Raw genomic sequence first — 26,264 nt, 5'->3', positions numbered from 1 at the left:
GAAATAAATAAACAACCGGCTTTCAGATGTAGGACAAGAAAACCAACAACAACCAGCTTGCTCAATAATAAAAAAGGGGACTACTCAAGAGTAGTAAATTAGGTATATTTCCAAGAACAAACAGCATAAAGTACCTATGCTCAAGCCCCCGTGTCCATGCAAAAATGGAAGCAATGCTATTTGTACTAGTTTCTTGTCCTTTCTGGTGCAACCGAAAATGCCGAGTTACAGTACCATGAGCAGCCTCAGCTTCTAATGTTTTGCTATCAGATGATAACTGCAACACCATATGAAGAAAAGCAAACAGATGTTACTTATTTGTATTTAAACCAAAACAGAAAGTCACCACGAGAGAGAGAGAGAGAGAGAGAGAGAGAGATTTAATACGAACCAAAACAGATGTCATTAGGCCTAGACTACCAAATCCTGCATCAATCGAAGAGCTGGTTAGGACAGGAGAAAAAAGAAATGTTCAAAATAGACCAGAGGTAATTTGAAGGGTTCAATTAACAACTAACATGCAGATGGAAAGAAAGGGTATAATCTAAATAATGAAAGTAATAGGAAGCACCATCTAACAGAGATCAGAAACACTACACAACATACATTTCGATACCACTAATTCCTCCTTTAATAATTAAAGGCTTAATAAACTAAATTGCATAAATAAGAAGCAAAAGAACTAACAAATTCAATCCTTGCTTAACCAAAAAACCAGCATTCACTTACTTAAGTTCTACCTTTGTAGAAGGTGGCTATTACAGAACATGAACCCCAGTGCATTATATCAGTTGAAAGTTGAAACTAGCTCATGAAAACCAAAATAACTAACTCAATCCTTGCTTAACCAAAAAACCAGCATTCACTTAAGTTCTATCTTTGTAGAAGGTGGCTATTACAGAACATGAACCCCAGTGCATTATATCAGTTGAAAGTTGAAACTAGCTCATGAAAACCAAAATAAAACATTCTTTAAACCCCACAAAGGTCTGACGGGGGGAGGATAACCACAATCCCTATAATACCACATTAATTTGAGAATTGAGAACTGACCGGACATCAAAGGAAGGGGGAATCAGGTCAGAAATACTCAAAACCCAGTAGCAGCCACAGGCAAAGATTCCTGTTGAAGAGTCACTGTAGAAATTCTTACTCTGACTTGAAGGTAAACTCACTGGAGTTTCAATGTCCCTAACCAAAAAACCAACCCAGAGGCTGAACCACTTTTTGTCTACAGGTCACAGGTTCAACCATCCGGGTCAGACAGGTCAGACTGTGGCATCTCATCAACTTAAATAAAAAATAGATATACATAAATGTGTGTGTGTGTATAAACATGTATTTTATCAATTAAATAATTTACAATGCTATATGAGCATCTAAATGTTACATCTTTGACACCTCTACTGCTAAATCTTCATTAGAAGTTTAAAAAATAGAAGTTTAATGGATTAAAGTATCAAAAAGCAGTCACCTTGAGCAAGTAAATCACTCTGGACATCCCCATCATAGTTTTTGCAAGCCCAAACATATCCACCTTCGCTTTTTATTGCATAGGCCACCATGTCATCAATAAGTCGATGCTCATACCTGAATGTTAGATAAAAATTTCCATTAACCATTAAAAATGTCTCTAAAATTTAAGCAAGAAATCAGAGTCAATTATGTGAACTGACCATATAGAATGCTCCTCAAATTTCGGCTTCCATTTCGTTTCGTATACCTCTTGGAATATATCCTTAAACCTGTAATAGGCACATTTTTGTGAAGGTCATGTGCAATCTTTAATGATAGAAAACCCAAACTAAACCATACATGCAGTAAACCATCTATAACTCAAAGTTACCTGCCATCATATGCCTTGAGGATTGTGTTTTTCGTGCTCAAGTAAAGAGGCCATCTCTTTTCATATGCCATTGACATTGATGATTCAGCAAATGCTCGAATAGACTGATAATTTGAACATGTTAAAATCATACCAAGATAAAATACAATTTAAGTTTCTAAACAAGATTGTGGTACAACAAACCTCATCAACGTTGTACATAGCCAATGCAACTCCAGGACCCTTAAAATCATAAACATCAAGCTCCACTGGCATGTCTCCTTCTGTTGGCACTTACACCCACAAGAAACAAGAATGAAATGAGCAATTAGGAAGTGACCCTAATAATTGACAATTAAGCATTTATAATTCTCAAAAAATGATGAAAACAGTTTAAACCAGATTACCAAAAACCAATTTAAGCTTTCCCGGTCCCTTGATGACCATATCAGTAGCACGATACTGATCACCAAATGCATGCCTACCAATGCAGATGGGTTTCTTCCAGCCTGTAAACTTGACTAAGTTAGGAATAATATCCGTACTATTTCAGTATCTTCAAGTTAAGGATGGACTTAAAACATTACCAGGAACTATCCTGGGAATATTCCGGCAAAGGATTGGTTCACGGAAAACGGTACCTGCAAAAAGAATTTATCCACCATTATTTTTGAAGTAGAAAAAAAAAATCCTTAAAAACATTAGATGCTTTTAACTCAGGCAAAGAAAAGTTCTGATGAACATCAAATGAACTCAATTATGGCAAAACTCCATATATGTTCCTTGGTGATGGAAGTTCTTTATAGCAAGTTCATCAAGCTGTATTTGTAAATAAAAACATTGAAAACAAAAAAGTCAGATATATTGATTAGTTCTTCTCTCATAAATGGAAAATAATGCCAAAAGAGGAAAACAGAATAGGATCATGAATGCCAGATGGTGTTTTATTAATATTTCTAAAACAGGTCAAAATGCTAAAGGCACTGCATCATCTGCACATGGTTAATCAGACAAAACTATTAGGAAGCATATACATGTATAAGTATCACACATCAAATGAGGAAGGAAAAATATTACTTCCTACTGGGTTGTAGATAAAACCTTAAAAATCCTTCAAAAGCATCATGCAACGCACCAAGTTTCTCTTAATATTGCCAATACCTCTCCTTCCAGGTGCAACATCATAAAGCAAAAGGAAACTCTTAAGATAGTTCCATGCCTATTGAAACCTAGCACCAGCTGCGAGGAGCTAAAAGCATGGGCATATATCTTGGAATAATTCATTGTCTCTTGAAAATCCACAGAAAATGGATACCATAGTTTGTAGATGAAAGCACAGTGAAGCCCTCACTCTAGACATTAGATATTGATGGTCAGAACCTTATTTAGAGTTCCAGTCCACATGAAGAAAGAAAATTTTGACAGAACATGAGCCTCTAAAATCCATATACACAGAAAATAATAATCAGAAGGGCCAAAGAGAGAACCATAGGGCTTGACTTTATTTTCATGTTCTTGGAGTAGTTCTTGGATGCACCATTCATAATAAATACCATATTTGCTTTATATAGTAAATCATGGCTTACTATTTTTAGTAAGCCCTGGATTTAACTGAGGATTATTTAGGTTTAATATATGTCATTTGAGGAGTTGAACTAATTTGTTTAGTGTGTCTGTGTAATCTGCAATAGGAGTGGCATCAAACAGAAACCCTTATTATAAGTCAATTCTAAATGAATTAATAGTTGTTTGATTCTAAGTTTTACCCATAGTGGAACCTGCAAAGATCAACAGAAAGAATTCACTGGTTTAACTAATAAATAGAATGAGTTTTATGTTTTCTGCTGTATTCCTTTGGATGCACTACTTTATCCAACAACGAGAATGAGTTTTATGTTTTGTGCTTTCTGTGAGAAGCCAACATAGTTGAGGTGCTAATGCCTTCAAACTCTAGGTGGATACCTATGAGTTCTTATTGGAGCTGTTCTCTCTTTTAATTCTTCATTGTTGCTGCTGAAAGTTAGCTCCTCAGTAAAACAACCAATTTCTACCTTTTCAGCCCTAAAACAACCCTACAAACCCTAGCCATCCTACCAATTCATCCCCCAACCTGCAGCCTCAATTCCCAGTCATCTCCTTTTGAAAAGCTTTCCCTTGACAATATCGTTTTCTCCCAATTTCAGTGCATAATCCAACGCTTGGACACCATTAACAACACAGGTTTCCCCCTAGCTTCCAATTAGATATTACCCTATATTGTTAATCTCTACAACAATTTTAAGGTTCTCTCTACCATCAGGCACTACCAGTCTACCATGATAAAAGTCACATGACAGTATGAAACCAACAAGGCTAAAGTATCTTGTTCAATTCTCCTGCTTAAAGAAGGAAGGAGATTGATTCCAAATTGACAGTGTCCTATGAAATGGTGAATTTTGACATTTTTGTAAAAAATGTAGCATCAATTGATATTTGCTCATATTTTATTGGGAAAGAAAAGTCCCTTCAACCACTGTTGTATTGAACACTCAGTTATAGAATTATTTGGAAAATCAAAAAGAAAGAAGAAATAGTATGCAAATATTCAGCTGCTTACCATAATTTTTGAAGATTTTGGCAATAACAATTGACAACAGGCACTAATACTTTGTGGGCATAACCATACCATACAATATTCTTCTTCAGAAAACAAACATCTCCAATACAAGCACATATGACTAGCCTATGAAAATAAAAATATGCAAAAGCAAATGATATGACCAGATAAATATTCAACAAACAATATGTAGCATATAAGTGGAATCTTTGACATGAAAATGATACATGACTACAAAAGAAGAGCAGTATAATACGAACCATTCAAAATATTTCTTATCGTGCCATTGGGACTCCTCCACATAGACTTTAGGCCAAATTCCTTAACTCTGCCCTCATCTGTATAGAAGAACAAAGGTCAGAATAAACTTTCTAAAACTACTTATGTCACAAGCAACTTAACATTAAGAACTAAAACATGTGAAAGAGTTCCATCATTGTGTCTTACATTTTTAAGAAAATTCTAGAAAATAATAGCTTCAAGAGATACATTGATTGCTAATTAATTATTTGATCATGTCATTGATCCAAAAGGAAAAGAATGCACACGGGGGTAAATAGTAGATATTGCTTTACATTATTCTCCAATTTATGAGTAATGATCATTACGTAAAGGCACATCATATGATGTGTTCAAAAAATGAAAAGGATAATTTGGACATGAATTATTGTCATGCAGAATTATTAGCTACATTTATATGGATGGGGCAAAGACATCTTAACTGGTATTAGATACAATAGCCTGAATGAACTTGACACATCTACATATGAATGTAAATAATTATAAAAAAAAGTTTACATAGAACTATTTTTTTATCAATAACAGAATCAATTTATTAATGGACAATAATATTACAACAATCCGGGAAGAGGTAAGGAGGCTTAACTCTCCCAAAAAAGAGAAAAGAAAAGAAAATTACAATACAGCCCAAAACATATGTTCCCTTCCCACCACCCTTGTTTCGTCAATGCATCTGAAAAATCATTTGCAGTCCTCTTCACCCATTGAAACTGAACCTCCAACCCTCTAGTTAGTCATTTAGCCTCCCTTCTCTCATTTGCATATTTCCACAGTCCATTGTCCTTCTGTAACCAGCTTTGGGTCTCCTTCCATAATTAGTCTATGAATACTCAGCTCCTTTGTCTTCCTTAAGCCTTCCATTAAGGCACATATCTCAGCTCTTATAGAGTCACCATTCCCAATGGGGCCTGAAAACAAAGCAATCACTTTACCATTCTCATCTCTGAACACCCCACCAACACCCGAGGGCCCAGGATTACCTTCACTACTGCCATCAAAATTTAATTTTACACACCCTGGGCCTGGTGGAGACCTTAAGGGAGAGGCAACTGATGAGAAAGGAGTTGAATTTGCCACTTCCAGCCAGCTATTCAGAAGCACAACTGTAGAGACATTAGTAAACATATCCAGAGACTTTAGCCAATGCACCACCCTAACCATAATTACCTCAATGATACCTTCTTTGCTCCTTTTTTTTTTATCAATAACTCTGAAAAGATTTCATTAATTAGAAAACATTAGGATACAACAAGAAGTTGTGAAAGAAGCCAGCTTTGGTAAGCTGACCCGGAACAGAATTTACAAATGTGCCCAAAACATGTGTTCTTTGAACCCCTTGCTTTGCTAAGCTATTTGCCAAACTGTTGGCAGATCTCCTAACGAATCCCACCTGGATTGACATGTTCCTTGACATCCATTTAAGTCTTCGGAATTCATTCCTCAACTGCCATGCCACCCCTTCCCCTTTCTGCAACCATTTTATCACAGTTTTTTTGTCTCCCTCGAAGATCAGTCTATTAATACCCAACTCTTTAACCCTTTCAACCCCATATGTTGCAGCTAGAAACTCTGCCCTTGCCACATCACCCTGCTCCATAGGACCGGAGTACAAAGCAATAAAGTTTCCATTTACATCTCTAATGCCCCCCCCCAGTGCCTGAAGGGCCTGAATTACCCACACAACTCCCATCAAAGTTCAGCTTCTTCCAACCATCTGTTGGAGGAGACCATGCCTCAAAAAACTAATGTCTCGTAGATGATGAGGCAGCAATAAAACCTTGGGTATTAATACAACCATGAAATTCTTCCCAACAGAAAGCACTGATTTTAGGAGGAGTAGGATAGGAGGGCTCCAAATTTCTTTGACTGGGAAAAGATGAGAAGAGGGAGTGGCAACCAACGATTGTAGAAGAGATTTACAAGAAAACGACCCATCAGAATTAGGACCCCAAATCCTAGAATCTGACCCACCTTCTCCAAGAAAACTGAATTCAGCAATCCTAACAGCTCGGACACTGCAAGAAGTTCAGACTCTCTAAGGTTCCTGTTAAAGCCAAAGTTCTAATTCAACCCTAGAAGGTGAGATGGTTGACTTAGGAAATCTGAAATAGGTCTACCCTTGAACCTGGACAGATCGCAAAGAGAAGGAAATTTCTCACCCAAAAGAGTATCCCCAATCCACACATCCTCCCAAAATCTGATTTTCCTACCAAAAGACAAGTCATACCTGATATGATTTAGGAAGGTAGGGAGAACATCATGGGTGGCCTTCCCGGGAGCAGCCAAGGTAGCCCTACAGAGACATCCAGCATCCATCCGTTGCTCGACATGCCATGAATGTTTGCAACAACTTTGTGCCATAATTTATCATTTTCATTCTGAAACCTCCAAAGCTATTTGCAAAGCAGAGCTTGATTCTTCAGCCTAACATTACCAATTTCCAAACCCCCTTCCACCTTCAATTTCATCACCTTTTCCCATCTAACCAAATGATCCTTCTTTTTTTCCCCTATCTCCCAAAGAAAATCCCTCATGATTTTTTCAATTTTCCTCACTATCCCTTGTGACATCCTAAACACTGACATGTAGTAGTACACTGGAAGATTTGCTAAGATAGACTTGATTAGAGTTAATCTCCCCCCCCCAATGAGATATAGTTCCTTTCCTACCCCGCCAAGCGTTTCTCGATCCTTTCCACCACCGGAAACCAATAACTAGCAAATCTAGGGTTGTCTCCCAGGGGTAAGCCCAAGTATTTCAATGGCCACTCTCCTTTCTCACAGCCTAGGGAATCTGCCAAAAACCTCACTTCATCCTCTTCAATGTTGGTTCCAACCAATAAGCTCTTTGACCAATTAATCCTCAAGTTAGACATCCTCTCAAAGAGTTTCACAACCAGCCTCAAATTTTCCACTCCCTCCCTACTTTCTCCATCACAAAAAATAAGAATATCATCTACAAACTGTAAGTGAGTGACCAAAACATTATCCCTCCCAACTGACCAACCCCTGAATAGCTGCAAACAATTTGCTCTCGAAATCAATTTACTTAGGGCTTCAGCAATCAAAGTAAATAGAAAGGGAGAAAGGGAGTCACCCTGCCTAAGCCCACGGAATCCGTCAAAGAAATCATATACTCATGAATTAAAGTATCGATACGCCTCTGCGTATCAGAAGAGGCATATCGGTACTTAGATACACACAGAATTAACTATTTTTTTAGTTTTTTTTCAAATTTTGGTTTTTGGGAAGTTAAAAAAGGGTTTTTTATTAAAAAAGGGTGGGGTTTGAACCTTGCATACACTATCCCATTAACTATTACTGAATAGTGACTAGTTTGTAAACAGCCCTTAATCCATTTACACCACAAATTTCCAAAGCCACACCTCCTCATAATATCAATCAAGAAGTTCCAATCCACTAAATCATAGGCTTTCTCCAAATCCAGTTTAATAGCCAATCCTTTCCTTTTTAATCTCTTTTGAGCCTCCACACATTCATTGGCAATTAAGATTTGATCAATAATTTGTCTATCCTATACAAACGCCCCATGAGATTGACAAACAAGTGGGAGGATCACCTTCTTAATCCTCAAAGATAACACCTTTGCTATCACCTTGTAAATACTAGTGACTAGACTTATTGGTCTAAAATCCCCTGGATGGTTGGCATTGTTCTTTGGGATCAATGCTAAAAATGTAGAGTTCATACCCGAACTTATCACCCCTCTTCTATAGAATTCATTGAACACTCTGAGAAGATCTCCTTTAATTATGTCCCAACAGTCTTGATAGAATGCCATTGTGAAACCATCGGGTCCTGGTGCTTTTGATCTGTTCATAGAAAAGACCGCTTCCTTAATCTTTCCCTCTTCAAACCTTTTTCCAAAACTTGGACTTGAGTTTCCCCCAATGTCTCCCAATCAATACCTTCAATCCTCCACCTCTCAACTAGGGGGCCTCTATAAATAGACCTAAAATGCTCTGAGAATGCATTAGCAATCTCACCTTGGTCCATGATCTCACTTCCCCCCACCAATAAAGAAGTAATCATGCACTTCCCTCTCCGTCCATTTGCAATGGCATGGAAAAATTTTGTATTTCGATCACATTCTTTGATCCATCTCTTTCTTGATTTTTGCTTCTAGCATATTTCCTCCCTCAATAAAGTCTCCCCTAGATCTTTCTTCAAACACCATCTCAACTCCCTTTCACCTTTACCTAAAGTTCCTTCTACCTCTTTGCTATCAATTGCCTCAATCTGAGAAATCAAATCAGATTTCTTCTCCTCCAACCTTCCAAACTTCTCCCTATTCCACTCCTTGATCTCCTTTTTCAACAATTGGAGTTTCTTTAGGAACTTTTGGCCTTCCCACATTGGAGACGGATCCAAGCTATTCCACCAAACCTTGACTTTCTCTTAAAAATCCGGGTGAGTGAGCCACATATTTTCAAATCTAAATGGAGTTGGGCCACCATCATTGATTCTCTCTCTCAAACAAATTGATGGACCAATTGTCTAAGGTGATTCTAGGTAGATTTAACTAACCCTTGCCAATGCTCTTCCCAATTGGGTGAAACTAAAAACCTATCAAGCTTGGATAGAATAGGGGTTGTTTGAAGGTTTGACCAAGTAATAGCAAGATTGCCCCAGGAGAATATCTCTCAGCTCAAAAACTTCAATAAAGAAATTGAACTTTCTCATACTCGATGTAGTTCTTTGCCTACCCCCAATTGTCTCACTCACAAATCTTACTACATTGAAATCTCCCCCTAGACACCAAGGTCCTTCCCAAAGTCCCCTAATATTCCCAATCTCCTCCCACATTTTATTCATTCCTTTATATGAGTTTGGCCCATAGACATTCGTGAGAATCCATTCAAATCCGTCCTGCACACCCTTCAACTTAATAGAAACTAAGAATTTGCCCACTAATTCCTCCTAACATTGAACTGCTTCTTCTCTCCACATTGTTTTTCTTTTTTTTTTTTACTAGTAAAAATCTTTCATTAATAATAGAGAGATTAAGATACAATAGCTAAAGATTGCATAGGAAATTGCAATCTCCAGCAATCAGTTACAATTCTGCCCAATAGAATGAAGATCTATTTTCCCCTTGTTTTGCTAGGGTATCCACCATCCCATTTGCATCCCTTTTAACCCAACCAAACTGAGAGTTGAACTTCCTTGCAAGTGTGTCAATTTCTCTGAAAATAAACTTGAGCTTCGAAGGTGCTGACGTGATGTTTTTGGCCCAAGAGATGACCAATAGAGAGTCTCCTTCAATTTCTAAGTTTGTTGTTCCTATCTGCTCAGCCATCTTTAGACCTTGAAGTAGGGCTAGAGATTCAGCCTATATTGAGTCACCATAACCTATTGGTCCAGAGTAGAGTGCCACCACCACACCCCAGATAATTTCTAAACATACCCCCTATGCCTGCCCTTCCAAGGTTACCAAGAGAACTCCCATCGAAATTCAGTTTTAGTTTGTTCTGTGTTGGTGGCTTCCATTCCATGCTTACAAGAACTTTGGGTACATCTATTTGTGCTATTTCAGCCCAATTCCTTAGTATCTCATTGGTGGAGTAGTTTCTCAAAATCTCCATGGTTTTCACCCAATGTGCAGTTCTGATTTTTATGGCTTCAATAACTTCCTCCATTGTTTTGCTTTTTCCTAAAAAGATTCTTAGGTTTCTTTCCTCCCAAATAGTCCATACTATAGCTGCTCTCACTGCCTTCCATATACATTTTCCCCTTTTCTTCCATTGATACAAGAAAGAGGGGCTGAATAGATTTACCATATCCTATGGGGGAGCCCATCTGCATCCAAAGAGAGAACAAACAACATTTCAAATACCAGAAGAAAAAGAGCAGGATAATAGTAAGTGGGTTAGAGTTTCACCACATCCCAAACAAAGGACACACACGAGGAGAGAGGCAATTGTTTGGCCTCCTTTTGTGTAGCACATCACAAGTGTTTACCTTCCCTAGGAACACTTCCCAATAAAAAGCTTGTACTTCTCTCCACATTGTTATACATGCTCCTTATCCACTTCTTGTCCATAGTTGTCAAGGCGACGCCTAGGCGACAAGGCACCCTTGGAGTCTCGCCTCGCCTAATCGCCAAGCAGTTTTCTATAGCGTGTTATAACAAACTTTTATATTCTTAATTTTTTGAGGTTATAATTATAAAATAGACATTTTTAAACTAAAATATTCATTTTGTTTGTTATTTTCTTGTTTGTTAGGGTTTAATCAACACAAACATTACTAAAATGCTGTATTGAACCCTCAAAGACTTCAAAACCTGAACCAATATGTAAGAAAGAACATAAAATGTTGTCAAATCAACACATTTTCTTCTTTTTCTTTACTAATTTTGTGTTTTTATATGCTAACCTTTTTCTTCCACCTTTTCTTTTCTTCTTTTCCTATAACAGAAATAGGGGTTCAGCCCCTATATTTTTCGAATTTTCCTTTCTTTCTTCTTTTTCTTCTCATGAATATGTTGGAATAAGTTGATTTTCTATACTTTAACATGAAGTTTATACTTTTCTTATGACAATTATGGATATTTATTAAGGAAATATGATTATGGAACCTAGGGAACTACCCTAGGACACATGTTTTTAATTTAAAAAAAAAATATCGCCTAAGCGACTAGGCGCCCCCTATCGCCTAGCCCCACCTTGGCGCCTTGAAAACTATGTTCTTGTCTACTTCCTCAATTTTGGATTCTTGGATTATAACAAAATCCAGTCTCTCCTTTGCTCCTTTCCCCACATGCTCCTTATTCTCACCTTCTTTGCTCCTTTCCTTATTAGAAAAGGTCTTGGAGTTCCTTTCTTCCCATACATAGAACTATTATAAGTAATAAATTTATGTGTGAGTACAAGTAAGCAGGATAAGGTTGGGTAACTCTAACTCAACCCTAGTTGTTGAATCCCTCAACCCAATGACTTTGGGTCAGGTCGGTTTCAAATTGGACTGACTTCTTAGATTTAAGATTAGTGAATTAAGGTTGACAAATTTAGCATTATTATATGTACAACAACAAAGTTATGCTTCTTTAGAAGTACCATACTTGTGTTATGCCTTGCATCATTCAAGTGCAGCTCACCTAGTATCTCAGGCATTTGGAAGCCCCTTGAACTTATGACATGCCTCTTGCTTTTAAAACATTGCAAGGATCCATTCTCTAGAACATGCTTCCATTTGCTCAATGCTGGTGCATTTGGAAGGAAAGGAACTCCCATACCTTTGGAGGAAAGAGGGCAGTAATTGAAACTATCATTTGCAAGATAAGAGGAATGCCTCTTGTAGGAGACTTTCAGAATGCTGTCAAAATCTTACGATTCACGATTTGAATCATGAAACCCAAGGGTATTGATTCGAATATAATATTTGAATCCTTTTCTGTGAAGGCTAAAGTGTTGTAGCTGAAGCAGTAGAAAAGAGGAGAAGACCAAGAGATGCTGAGAATGTCGAACTGTACTAACCCAGTCGACAGTATTGTTATTTATATTAAAGTACAGTACAATGTTACATGAAATGACTGGGATGCCCCTAATTAGTGATGGGACACCCAGACAACTTAAAACACTAAACAGACTTAGGCCCATTAACACAGGCCCAGTACATAACAACTTAAACTCAAATACAGGCTAATAAGAACTCTTAACAGCCGAACCACCAATACATACAAAACCTTCAACCTAACACTCCCCCTCAAACTAAGCATGGATGTCAATCATGTTTAGCTTGCCAAGAAGGTCCATGAACTTTGTTGCAGCCAACCCTTTAGTCAATACATTTGCAATTTGCATCTCAGATGGAGTATAAGGAATGCAGAGTTCTCCCGAGACTATTCTCTCTCTAACAAAATGTCGATCAATCTCAATATGTTTTGTCCTGTCATGTTGCACAGGGTTATTTGCAATGTTGATGGCAGCCTTGTTGTCACAATACAGTCTGAGAGGACCCTCAACTTTAATGCCAAGCTCATTAAGAGGGTCTTGAGCCATACGACTTCAGCAACCCCGTGAGCCATAGCTCGATATTCTGCTTTTGCATTTGATCTAGCAACTACATTCTGCTTCTTACTGCGCCATGTGACCAGGTTCCCTCCCACAAATGTACAATACCCTGAAGTTGATTTTCTGTCTCCAACAGAACCAGCCCAATCTGCATCAGTATAAGCTTCAATTTCAATTCTATTGTTTTTCCTGAATAGAATTCCCTTTCTTGGGCAAGTCTTCAAGTACCTGAGAATCCTTTCAACTGTTTTCATGTGAGGGACCTTTGGATAGTGCATGAATTGGCTGACAACATATACAGCATAAGCAATATTTGGCCGAGTAAGAGACAAGTATATCAGCTTCCCTACCAGTTTTTGGTATCTCTCTCTATCACAGTAGTCCTCCCCTACTGATTCTTCTAGGCCATGATTCTGTTCTATTGGAGTATCTGCTGGCCTACACCCCATCATGCCTGTTTCCTCTAGGAGATCAAGAACATACTTCCGCTGACATATGTAGATTCCTTCTCTTGACTAAGCAACTTCAATCCCAAGAAAATATTTCAAATGGCCCAAGTCTTTGATCTCAAATTTCAAAGCTAAAAACTCCTTCAGTCTTTTTATCTCTTCCAAGTCATTCCCGGTAATCACCATATCATCCACATAAACAATGAGTGTTGTAAGTTTGCTATCCTGTCTTCTTATGAACAAGGTATGATCCGCACCGCTTTGAGTGTACCTCACTTTCTTCATAGCCCCACAAAGCCTCTCAAACCATGCTCGAGGAGACTGTTTCAAACCATATAATGCTTTCCTCAGTTTACACACCTTTCTACCAAAGTCATAGCCTGGTGGAGGTTCCATAAATACCTCTTCATGAAGATCACCATTTAGGAAGGCATTCTTCACATCCAGTTGATGAAGTTCCCATGAAAAATTTGCTGCTAGTGACAATAGAACCTGAATTGTGTTGAGCTTTGCTACTAGGGCAAAGCTCAAGTCTGGCCTTGTACCTTTCAATGGACCCGTCCTCCCTGTGCTTTATAGTAAACACCCACTTGCACCCAACAGTGCCCTTCCCCTCTGGCAGATCCGCTAATTCCCAAGTTCTTGCTTTCATTAGGGCTTTCATCTCTTCATTCATAGCTTCTTTCCACATTGGATCAAACACTGCCTTTGAGTACCTAGAAGGAACACGTACAGAGGAAAGAGCAGACACAAAGGAGTGATAGGCAAGAGATAAATGTGAGTAAGAAACAAAATCAACAATGGGGTGCAAGGTGGTACAAGAACGGATAGGCTTATAGAGAGCAATAGGAAGATCCAAATCAGAAGTATGCAAGTCAGAATTACCTCGGATTGCAGAGACAGATTGATCCGAGTCCAACTGGTTATTGTTGATGAGAGGAGAATTTATCATATTTTTATCTCCAATTACTCTGTCTTTTATACTGAATTAGCACCTAATTGGACTCATATTTCTGTTCAGGGCATGAAAGAAGGCATCAAGAGCAAAGAAAGATAAATCGGATGATTTTTCACAGTTTCGACATTGTTCAGTGATCTGGGCCTAACTCGCGTCTCCGAACTCCGAATGGGCTGATTCAAGACCCACTGGAAAGATAAGAGAAAAATCCACAACTTTCGTATTTTGGGCTTTCGCTGATTCGGCCTGCATCGAAGTCAAATCCGGGCCCGAAGTCGGGGCAGTTTCACAAGAAGGCCCAATTCGCAGAGGAGGTCTAATACGAATCCAAGAACAAGAAACTGAGAAGAGTCATTCCAGATCTAAATTCTTGATGTAATCTTAGAGAGATAAGAGGATTGAATTCATTAGATAAAAAGATAAGATTAGAATTAGGATAGGACTTTCTATTCTTGTAAAGATCAACTTCAAGGGGAAGTAGGAGACCACCCCCTCCCCTTTAAGCTATATAAAGGAGGGGGTGGACCAGCTTTAGGCAGCACACAATCACTCAATCTCTGGGGGGATTACTAAATCACTCACTTCCTGATTTGAATCAAGAAGCAATGAGCAATCAGTCAAGAAGGGTTCAAGAAAGGTTCAAGAATTCAAGAAACTTCAAGAAGAAGGTAGCGGCAAGAAGAGGAGATCTCAGCACCATGGGCGAATTCAAGAGTTCTTTCTTCCCCTTTGTTTGCTTTAATTCTTCCATCATTAACTGATTTGTTTCTTGCTAGGGCTATGGAAAACCTAACCATGTTAATGAATATATTTTTATCTTATTGATTTATCCAAGATTGTGATTTCCATATAGTCTATGAATTATTGTGCTTATTGCAATTAAGAGCTTGGCCACCTCTTAATTGATTTGGGTTATGTGAATGAATTGAGAGAGGAATTCACATAATTGACAGAATAATTCAGTGTGTGAATTGAATGGTATATAGAAATATATATACATGATTCATCTGAATTTAATGGTTTTCTTGGACTTAATGCACTTCCATCTTGAGAGCTCTACTCGAGAGATCGAAGGGTTACCTGATGGGCGTAGGTTTAGTATATCTCGAAAGAGAATATTAAATAAATTTGGGAAAATCTCAGCTTATGAGAATGACAATTAGTCTTGGATAATCGGACCCATCAATATTCATTACATTGGTTAGTGATCACCCTTGTTTTTATTTTCTTTGTTCCAGTCTTTATTTTCAGTAGTTCTTGTTTCCTCAAATCTAAATTTCGACTGTCCAAATAATTAGGGAAGACTGTGATTCTAATACTTATTTTGTTAAATCTCCGTGGGAACGATATTATTATACTACTTGATAACTAGTGCACTTGCTAGGGTTATATATTTATAGCTATCAGTTGTCATGAGGTTGAGGACCCTTTTTCCTTCTGTTGCATGTTAGTATCTCTTTCTGTTGCCTACTGGAGCCTTCAGGGACATCTGCAACATCAGGAGAAGTAACCAGCACAGTGGGAGCCTCACTAGGTTGACCGAGAATGCCACAACTAGGAGTAGCAAAAGATGATAGAAGGCTCGAGGCAGATAGAGGAACAAAAAAGGAGGGAGAATGAGAATCCTCTTCCATCCCACTAGTCTCCCCCTGAAGAGGATTATGTGAAGACTAAAAATAAGGTTGAGACTCAAAAAAGACCACATCTCTGGTGACAAACTTTCTCTTGGAGACAGGATCATAACACTTGTACCCCTTCTGTGCAGAAGAGTACCCCAAAAATATTCCCTTCGTATCCTTAGGATCCAGCTTGGTCTTCTTTGGATCCTTCACATGTATGAAACATATACAGCCAAAGACTCGTGGAGGGAGAAGAAAGTCTTAAAGAGTGGGACACAAGAAAGAGAAAGGGGTTTTCATACCCAATACCTTAGATGGCATCCGATTTATTAGATATGATGCAGTAAATACAGCTTGAGACCAGTATTGCTTGGGAACTTTGTGCTAGAATAGTAAGGCTCGAGCTGTCTCCAGTAGATGTCTATTCTTGCACTCAGCAACCCCATTCTGCTGAGGGGTATGAGCACAGGATGATTGATGTAACATGCCAGCATCTTCCATGAATAAGTTCAAAGAATTTTCAAAATATTCAGCAGCATTATCTGACCAGAATTGCTTAATCTTCTTATCAAACTTTGTTTCAATCATCTTGCAAAAAGCCATAGTTATCCGTGGTACTTCATCCCGTCCTTTTAACAGATAGATCAATGTGCATCGAGAATAGTGGTCAATAAAACTGATAAAGTAACGGAAGCCATCAATGGAAACAATGGGTGAAGGGCCCCAAACATCAGAATGAACCAAATCAAAAAGAACTCGAATTTCATTACTGGAAATTGGATAAACAGTTATACATTGTTTTGACATTTGACATACTTCACAAATTAAACTCTGACTTGAAACACCCTTAAACAATTCAGGAAACAACATTTCTAATAAGAGAAAGACAAATGACCTAGCCTAGCATGCCACAGATGCAACCTAGCTATTGACTCCACACTCTCCGGACTACTAGCAGCAGATGCTTGTAAGGCTGAACCGATATCTGCATCAAAATAGTAGAGGCCTCCATACTCATGACCGCTCCCAATCGTTCTCCTCGTCAATCTGTCCTAAATGACACAATAAGTAGGAAAAAATGTTATACTGTAGTTCAAATTTTTTGTAAGTTTTGAAACAAACAAAAGATTTGAGGTAAGACTGGGAACATGTAGAACTGATTTAAGAGAGAGGTCATTGCTTAGGTCAACCACCCCCTTTCCAGAGGTGGTGGAGAAAGACCCGTCAACAACTCTCATCTTATCCTGACCAGACAACAAATGATATAAAGAGAATAAGAAGGACATATGTGTCATGTGGTTAGTTGCACCAGAATCAATAACCCAAGAAGTAGAGTCAATAGAGCTAGTTGCACTAAAGGCAGAGACTGTACCTGATCTAGCAAGAGAGGTGGAAGCAAAAGAATTATTCCTTAGACGGGCTAATGCCCGGCTAAGGACCTCTACCACACTAGCAGTGAAGCCCAAAGCACCAGCTCCAAAGGAATCAGCAACCTGCCCCATAGGAGAAGACATTGTTGGTATATTCTGCGAGTTGTCACCATTGTTGTTGGTGACAAGATTCCCACTTGTCGCATGACCTTTCTGTTGTTTATTGTCCTTTCTCAATGCAGCTGGATTCAGGTGATGATACAGGACCCAACACTTTTCTTTTACATGTCTCTCACCACCACAATGAGTGCACTTAAGGTGCTTCTTGTCTGGATGTCTGTTTCCCTTAGTGGAGACCAGGGCTGAATGTTCTCCAAATTGTTCAGTTGGTTGAGTCTAAGAATCAACTTGCATCTCCTTTCTCCTGACTTCTTCGTTCCTCACTAGATAATACACATGGTGTAACTCGGGATATTCATCTCTACCTAGAATTTGTGACTTTATACCCTCATACACTGGGTCCAGGCCAGCCAAGAACTTAAAGGCTTTGCTCTCTTCAATCTGCTTGTCATGTCTCTCCTTGTCCCTGGCATTTTCCCAATCCAATATCAAGTGATGGTCAAGCTCTTCCCAAAGACCTTCCAGGGTTGCAAAGTATGTTGCAACTGTCTATCCCCTTGCCCTAAGGCCGCAATGTCTTGATTCAATCTGTAGATTCTAGCATTGTTTTTCTTCTGTCCATAGGTCTTAGATACATTTTCCCAAATCTTGGCTACTGTAGGAAAGTGATGAACAGTCCTGGCAACCTGAGGAGTCATAGAGGCAAGCAACCAGGACATAACTGTGGCATTCTCCTTGCGCCACATAGCATACTCAGCACTGCCAACCTCAAGTTCCTTCTTGTTCCCATCTAAGTAGCCTGTGAGATCACGGGAAGTAATAAAAAGCATTGCAGACACAGACCACTCCTTGAAGTTGTACTCATCCAGCAGCACACTTGTAATCTGCAAGCTGTGCAGATTAGGGTTTTCCAGATTTGAAGACCTTGCAACAGGTCTGTTGTCCCTAGAAGAAACCTCTCCGGATACTGAAGACATCTTGATTGCAGCCTCTGTGTAGATGGCACTGTTTAAGACTAGCTGAAGTGATCACAGTGCTGAAAGAGAGACTAGTTGCAGAGTTGAAGAAGGTTCTGACAGCTCGCAACACTATTTCAGACTTGCCGAGACTGTCACAGCTCTGAAGCAGTTCGGTTACAGCAGCAAATGAGGTGTTCTGGACTGGTAACCGACCTAAAACTAAGGGCTCTCCACCACTGTGCTATGCAGACTTCACTTGAGCTTCGAGTACTGCAACTGTAAAGAGAGTTCTCCTAACTGTGCTATGCAGACCTCACTTGAGCTTCGAGTACTGCAACTGTAAAGAGTGTTCTCCCACTTACGGCTACTGTTAGGACTGCTGAAATCAGTCCTCAACTAGGTTTGTCCTGTACAGACCTCTCTTAGTAGCCGAATAGCTACTATCTACTAGAAACAGTCTAGCAGGACATCTGCATCTGGGTCTTACTTCCCTTGTGCCCTACAACCAAGAGAAACCCAAGGTTCAAACCTTGTTTTGTTCTCCTAAAACCCCAGGGTTTCACAGCAGCAACCCAGAAAGGAAAAAAAAGAAAAGAAAGACAACAAGAGAGAAGAGATGGCGTCAGTTGTAACCAGGATGGTGCTTAATGCTCTGATACCATGAAGGCTGAAGTGTTGTAGCTGAAGCAGTAGAAGAGAGGAGAAGACCAAGAGATGCTGAGAATGTCGAACTGTACTAACCCAGTCGACAGTACTATTATTTATATTAAAGTACAGTACAATGTTACATGAAATGACTGGGATGCCCCTGATTAGTGATGGGACACCTAGACAACTTAAAACACTAAACAGACTTAGGCCCATTAACACAGGCCCAGTACATAACAACTTAAACTCAAATACAGGCTAATAAGAACTCTTAACAGCCGAACCATCAATACATACAAAACCTTCAACCTAACATTCTGCAAAAAAATCTTACAATTTTTGTTTGAATCCTACAATTTGATTCATAAATCATATGATTTATACGATTCATTGTGATTCAAATTAATTAAATTAAAAATTAGTTTTTTAAGGTAAGGTAAATTTATTAAAACATCAAAGATTACAGAGGGGCTCCAAAAACGGAGCAAGATTACAGAGAACAAACCCCAAAACTAAATTACAACTCAAACAAATTTCTAGACCTCAGCTTGTGCTCCAAGAGCCCTAGACTGGAGCCCTTCCGCAGCTGCAGTCCAAGACACTAATTTCCCCACACTGCAAGAAAAGACTGTCTACATCCTTAGAGTTGTTTTGAAAATTCTTCTGTTTCTTTCTAGCCAGATGGTGCTGAATACTGCTGTAGGAATAGCCAACCACACACTTTTTGCCAACTTGGAGAGGCCTTGAAGCTCCCAGCTTCTTAACAGATCCATCACTTTACTCAGCATGACCCAGGAAAGGCCCACTGAAGAAAGGAAATGACCCCACAAGGCTGTTGAAACAGGACAATGGATAAAGAGAGATGGTTGTTGTCCTCTTCCTTTTGACAACAAAGCACACAACCCAAATTTTGAATTTGCATTCCCCTTCTAACCAGATTCTGCTTAGTGAGGTTTCTATCCAAGGCCACAGCCCAAAATAGAGAATTTATTTTACAAGGGGGAAACTGGCTCCAAATTTTATCAGCCGGGAAATTCTCATTATTCCCCCCTGATAACTTTTTGGCAAAAGAGTTCACTAAGAATAAACCATCTGCAGAGCACTTCCAAACCCAGAAGTCTTCTTCCAACAAGCTTAAGGCCCAATTTGAAAGCAGATCAAACAAATCCACCACTTCATCCACTTCCCAATCTTGAAAAGCCCTTCTGAAAGCAGGATTCCAGGAAATAACATTTTTCTCTCAGCTCATAGCAGTCAGCAATCATTACCTCTTGATTCTCTGCAATCTGGTAAAGCTGTGGGAACAGCTCTTCTAAAGATCTGTTATTACACCATTTATCTTTCGAGAATTTCAGACGATTACCAGAACCCAGTTTAAGAGATAGTTCACTATTTAGAAGATGAAAGATTTTCATGATTTTCTTCCAAAGAGAACATCCCAGAGAAGGGAGGTTATAAATGGTTAGCCAGTCCCCACTGTCAGTTTCATACTTGGCTGCTAAAATTTTCCTCCACCAGCTGTCTCTTTCTTTACCAAATCTCCATATCCATTTCCCTAAAAGGGTCCTGTTAAAAGTTTTCAGCTTCCTCACCCCCAATCCTCCTTTTTCTTTTGGAGTGCACACCTGATCCCAGTTTACTAGATGGATTTTCTTCTTCTCCTCCCAACCTTTCCACAGAAAATCCCTCTGGAGCCTTTCTAAACTTTGAGCCACTTTTATTGGGATTGAGAATAAAGAAAGGAAATAGGATGGTATGTTGGATAGGGATCTCTTTAGAAGAGTAATTCTACCCCCCAAAGACAGGTATTTAGTTTTCCAAGAGGCTAATTTTCTTTCCAACCTCTCCACCATCGGGTCCCATACCGTGGAGGAAGTGCACTTAGCCCCCAAAGGGAGGCCAAGGTACATAGTGGGCAGAAAGCCAGTCTGACAGGCAAGAACTTCTGCTAGAGATTCAAGATTCTCAATCCTCCCAACTGGGATTACTCTACTCTTTGACCAATTTACTCTCAATCCCGACACAACTTCAAACCAGCTCAGCACCCCTTGCAAAGGGTGTCATCAGAAAATTGAAGCATTTGAATCTTTTCCCTCCCGGAATTGACTCAAACAAAGGGTGTCATCAGAAAATTGAAGCATTGAAAGGTACAAGGCCAGACTTGTGGCAAAGTGTATGTATATGCACTTTTGTCTTTCATTGAAGAAATGATATCTGGATTGATTTTATCATAGCCAATTGTCTGATCTGGATACTCCTTTTGCAAGAATTAAATAGGTAATCAAATGTTGTTGTCGTAAGCTTCATTCCTACTAGCAATCTTTTGACACTCTTGGAGAAAGAAATTAGCATTTTGTCAAATATATCAACGCATAGAACCGAGATGTCTGCATAATTAAAGAAAAAGAGTTCAACCCACCAGGAGTTATAGTTGCACATTTCACAGCTACATTGTACCTGTAATGCATGAGTTGTTAGTATAATCTGAAGAACAAACAAGACAAATCAATCAGCAGGAACTAACAGTTTCTTGACTGAAAATCGGAAGCTAAGGATTTCAACCACAGAACTTAACTCACAGGTGAAATTATTAATATAAGAAAATACAAGTTATCAGACTTTCTCTAAGAAATTGATAGATCTCGTTAAGTTTCTGAAAAGCTTCTCTTTGTTGAAATTGAGCATGGTATGGATTCAAAGACCATGCAAGGTCGGGATCCAAAAGGTAAATAAGTCAGAAATGAACAACAGAGACCTCTGAAAAGGACAATATTTCCCACCATACCAAGATTCGTCTGAGTACATAACAAAATGTATGTATTCACACATAAACATTTATGGCCATCAGTGGAACCTCATCCTGGAAAATCGCCCTTATTCTACCGGTCCTCCATAAGTGGACCCACCTGAGCTTAAAAGTGATCAATTAGGTCCATTTTATTTATCGATAGTAATCCCATTCCCAAGCGCCAGTGTTTGTACTTTGCAGACCATCGAGCACTAATAGTAACAGCGACATTCAGTTATAACGATAACCAGTTTTGACTTCTGAGCAAGCCAAACAACGAATTATAAACTAAAGATTGAATACAGAAAAAACATGCGACATTACGAGAGCAACGAACAAGAAGTAAAATATTTCCTTTGTCCTTTCATTTTTCCTTATCAAACACTTAACAAATAAAACTTAAACGGATTACTTCCCACTAGATACAATGGCACTTACTTGAGAGTAGCTTCCGCACTTTCTACAGTGACCTTGTCATCAGTTGCATCGCGATTCAATATCCCTAAATCGTAGTACTTTATATCTAAATCCAAATACGGATAAATAAGCTGCAATTTATAAAACCAAAGAACAAACATTAAGAAATAGAAATGAATAAAACGTCGAATAACATATTGAAATCAAAGTAAGTCCATCAAGTTCTATTCTATTTTCTTCGTTTACCTTGTCCTTTATCATTCTCCATATGATTCTTGTCATTTCATCGCCTGAAAAGGAGGGGAGAGGACAGGAAAAAATAATTAATTAAGCAATAGCTTGAGCAAAGACTTCGACCAACTTTCATGGTTTGTGGGCATACCGTCCATTTCCACGATAGGATTCAGAACTTTGATCCTTTCAACGTGGGACGCGGATGCGAAGCAACGAAGAGATGTGTTGCTGCTGTGATTGGAGAATCTTTTACCGTGGGTTCTTAGAGGAACTCCATCAGAGGTTATCGAATTCGCGGAAGCACATAAGCTAGGGCTTTTTAGGGCTGAGGAAGACGCAGAAAAGAAGGCAGCGCCAGACATGGCGCTCAAGCGAAGCCCCTGCATATTCCCCACTTCTTCAGAGTTCAGATGTCGCTGGAAAGTGGCGTCGTACGGTCGTAGTTCTTCGTGTTCGACTTTCAGAACTCTTTTTCGGAGTTTCAGTAATTAGCTAATGAGGTGCTGCCTCAGTGGGCTCAAAAATCAACTACTCCCGATGGAGTAGCGCTTCAGAGAGTAAATCTGACCCGTTTGATATGTATCTTGAGTAATCAGCAGAAAGGTTTGGATCTGCTACCCGCAACTTGTTCCCACTACCCTACCCACTAGATCATAACAGCTGCGCAAATCAAAGTTTTTAAAACCGGACCGGTTTTGGGATTGAATGGTCCGACCATCCGATTTGAATGCTCAGCCCGTTCTGACTTTAAAAATAAAAAATACCAAAAACCATTATCTGAATCAACAGTTCAACTATTCAAATTAGTGGATTGCTAATCAAATCAATGAATTTTAGCCAAAAAAGCAATTTTAGAGTGAAACGGAACCTACTACCTGATTGGTTCTCAGACTTTTCAATCCAACCATCCGATTCAGTCTGATTTTAAAAACCATGGCACAAATACATGGCGATGGTGTTCAGTGGGTAGAGATGTGGGAACATTATGTGAGTAGTAGATCCAGAGAAGACTAATTAACCAACTTTGAAGGGGCCGTCAAACTCTCTCTATGCTCCATACTATTTATGATTAGGCTGGAGGATTAGCTGATCACAATACCTTCTTTTTTTATTTTGAGAGGAAAAAGTTTGGTCAATGTAAACCAAAATAGTCATTTTCTTTTTTTTAATTATGTAAGGTCTATGAAAATTTTATATTCCCAGGTATTAGTTATCCAATGGATAATTAACTTTCCCATATTGATAAATTATCCTCACCACCCACATAAATAGAATGACTTTCGTTGACAATCCAGTCAACTCTTTGATTGCCCTCCCTTCATGTATAAGAATAGCCGATGTGAAGCTGGTTCTCTTCACTGATATAAGGGCGGTATCTGATGTCTCTACCCCCTCCAATGCTGCCCACTCAGCACACTGCCACTAGATTTGTTCATGGGTCGGCCCGGTCCCCGAATAGGCTTGAGCAGGCATTTTAGCCTGCAGGCTTGACCTTAAGCCTAAAAATCCGAGCCCGACTACTTTACGGGTTGGGCCCGGGGTTTGTTAAAAAAGTCAAACCCGACCTGACTTTTGTATAAGTTAAACCCTAAATATCTTAACCAGCTAACCCCTTTTTTATCACTCGTCTCTTTCTCTTAGCCGAGCGAACTCACTTATCACAGTCACAGCTTCACACAACCTAACACTCTCAAGAAGACTAAACCAATGCAATTAGTGAACTCCGACGGGTGATTGGTGAGCCCTCCTCCCCATACTCTCTCTCTCTCTCTCTCTCTCTTCATTGTTCGGTTGTTCATCTTCTCACTCTCAGAATCTCAGCTCAACTCATTTATTAGACGCGAACTCAGGCACTGGTGAACACAGGCACCAGCGATAAGTCATTTCTCTTTGCCCTTTTGTTATATTCCTCTCTTATTATTTGCTCATCGGCAAACACAGACACTGACATAGGCACCGACCTATCTTTTTGTTAGATTGAGCTTCAAGCTTTTTATTAGGGCCGGGCTTGGGCCCAAGTTGTAGGCCCGTTAGTCAAGTCAGGCTCAGGCCTAACAAAATCCTGTTTATAAAGAATAAAGACCCGGCCCAGCCCGACCCATGAACAGATCTATCTTCCACATTAATAGAAGTGATTCCTATTTGCCCTTCTTTTACTCTCACATTCCAATTTGAACAATATCTAGCTATGCATCCAAACGAGCAAAATCCATTTGGAAAGCGTGAAGCGTGAAGCATCAAAATTTACCTTCAAAGCTCCCACCCTTGGATTTAACCCGCTTTTGCTCATTGGCCTTGCCCTCCTTCCCTAATCTCTACCATGGCATTGGCTATTTGATACTCAAATAGGGCATTTGCCGCCAGTTCAACTATCTTTGTAGGCCTCCCCTTCTTTTGGTAAATCTCAGCCTCTTTAAATAGTATATACAATTCGTAGCAATTCAAAGCAGCTGAGCTGAATCTTCAACTCCACCTTCTGAGATGGATCTTTAAGAAACTGACCATTTCAATTGTGGTGCATTCATATCAAATTTTCTTGTGATAATTAATCACCTTCCAGTGATTAATTAATTTTTTTCTTGTGCTTTCAAATTGGTTAATTAAAATGAACTGTGTAGCGCCCTAAAAATTAATCACAGCGAAAAAGCAATATCTTCTAACGTAAAGAATGAGATGATGGAGACCTGGTCCTGGTGGGATTTAATAAGGGACAGATAAACTACAGTCTACAGGATAACAGGACTACAGACTGATCACCCGCAAATCTGCAGTACTATTTATATGGCATTTACTCCGTGGAGTTGATGTTTACATTATTGAAGCCTATCAAATCAAATCAACGGGATTTGGTTGGTATGGGCCGAATCACTCCATGTGCCTGAAGAGCTCTCCATCATGGGCATAGAATGAACTTATATATCTTCCACCTCATTGACATTGAAAGGGATCTCTCTCTAATCACACACACTATTGAAGGCTGCCTTTTCTCTTTTTTATTTCCTTTGTTGGGTAGAAATTTGTTGACACATTTGGTGGAAGTTTACCGTCTTCGTCTACCAAGGAGGATGTAATCAGGGATGCAAACGGATTGGGTCAGATTAGGATCGGGATATATTCAAATATGATACAATATTGTTCATGTTGGATCCGATCCGAATTAGACTTGAATTGGAATCTTTTCGGTAAGTCAGATATGATCCAATCTGACTTATTTTCTTTAAAAATTAATAAATTATTAAAAAATATATATATTAATTTAAATAAAATAAAAATAACAAATATAAGTACTTTTAATTAATTTCATCACATATACATGTTTTTTATAAAAACAAATAATATAACAATTTTATAAATAAATAATATATGTATATTATATTTATAAATACAATGGGTAATCCGAATCCGATCCAATCTAATCCAATCCAATAGAGATGATCGGAATTCGATCGGATTGGGTCATGCATTTGCACCCCTACATGACTTGTAATTTTGTTGGTGACCGTTTGATCCTATGAATCAACAATCAAAAGTCGTGGCCCCCGTGGATGAAGGTTAAGTTCGCCATTCACATTATTACCGGAAGTGAAAGACCTAAAATAATGATGCCATTTGTCTTGTTTTAGCGATGTATTATTGTATTAAAGTTGAGAGTAATCTTATATATGTTTATGACCTTAATAAGGCGGAGGCCATCAACAACACCAAGTGACAAATTAAAAAGCATCATGATCATGTGCTGTTTCAGACATGGAATAATATACAAGATGACACACAGAGCTGAAGTGCTATGTTCTAGACTTCTAGCTTTTAGAGGCCTACGGAATCGAGTGTATTTAATTATGTAGATGGGCCTTTCTTTCTTGTCGCCCTTGTACCAGGAACTATTTTTTTTTATGGGCTTGGCAGAATTCATTTTCCAAACAATTCGACATACAACTACTTATTG

At 38.9% G+C, this 26,264-nt stretch overlaps 1 protein-coding gene across 8 annotated transcripts in view; it reads right to left on the bottom strand.

Moving 5' to 3' along the window:
• Positions 1-22,940, bottom strand: part of LOC104591424 (Isocitrate/isopropylmalate dehydrogenase family protein) — a 28,235-nt gene extending 5,295 nt beyond the window's left edge. For 4 of the 8 annotated variants that reach the window (XM_088903011.1, XM_088903014.1, XM_088903013.1 and 1 more), the window contains exons 1-13: positions 22,467-22,940; positions 22,331-22,374; positions 22,106-22,215; positions 21,299-21,336; positions 4,682-4,759; positions 2,413-2,466; positions 2,233-2,334; positions 2,030-2,118; positions 1,847-1,950; positions 1,677-1,745; positions 1,475-1,590; positions 392-426; positions 135-277 (exon numbers count right to left, since the gene is read on the bottom strand). In XM_088903011.1, the coding sequence (XP_088759137.1) occupies positions 135-277; positions 392-426; positions 1,475-1,590; positions 1,677-1,745; positions 1,847-1,950; positions 2,030-2,118; positions 2,233-2,334; positions 2,413-2,466; positions 4,682-4,759; positions 21,299-21,336; positions 22,106-22,215; positions 22,331-22,374; positions 22,467-22,704 (1,220 nt within the window). In that variant the 5' untranslated portion in view covers positions 22,705-22,940. Of the gene's footprint in view, positions 1-134; positions 278-391; positions 427-1,053; positions 1,232-1,474; positions 1,591-1,676; positions 1,746-1,846; positions 1,951-2,029; positions 2,119-2,232; positions 2,335-2,412; positions 2,467-4,681; positions 4,760-21,298; positions 21,337-22,105; positions 22,216-22,330; positions 22,375-22,466 lie in introns of those variants that run through there. The other 4 variants (XM_088903012.1, XM_010250236.3, XM_010250238.3 and 1 more) reach the window with 3 other exon arrangements.
• Positions 22,941-26,264: the final 3,324 nt, after the last annotated feature.

Source organism: Nelumbo nucifera, chromosome 4 (assembly GCF_055504915.1).
Source record: "Nelumbo nucifera cultivar China Antique chromosome 4, China Antique-T2T, whole genome shotgun sequence".
Taxonomy (NCBI): Eukaryota; Viridiplantae; Streptophyta; class Magnoliopsida; order Proteales; family Nelumbonaceae; genus Nelumbo; species Nelumbo nucifera.
Note: the sequence above shows the minus strand (reverse complement) of the source record. Positions and strands in the feature narration are given on the sequence as shown.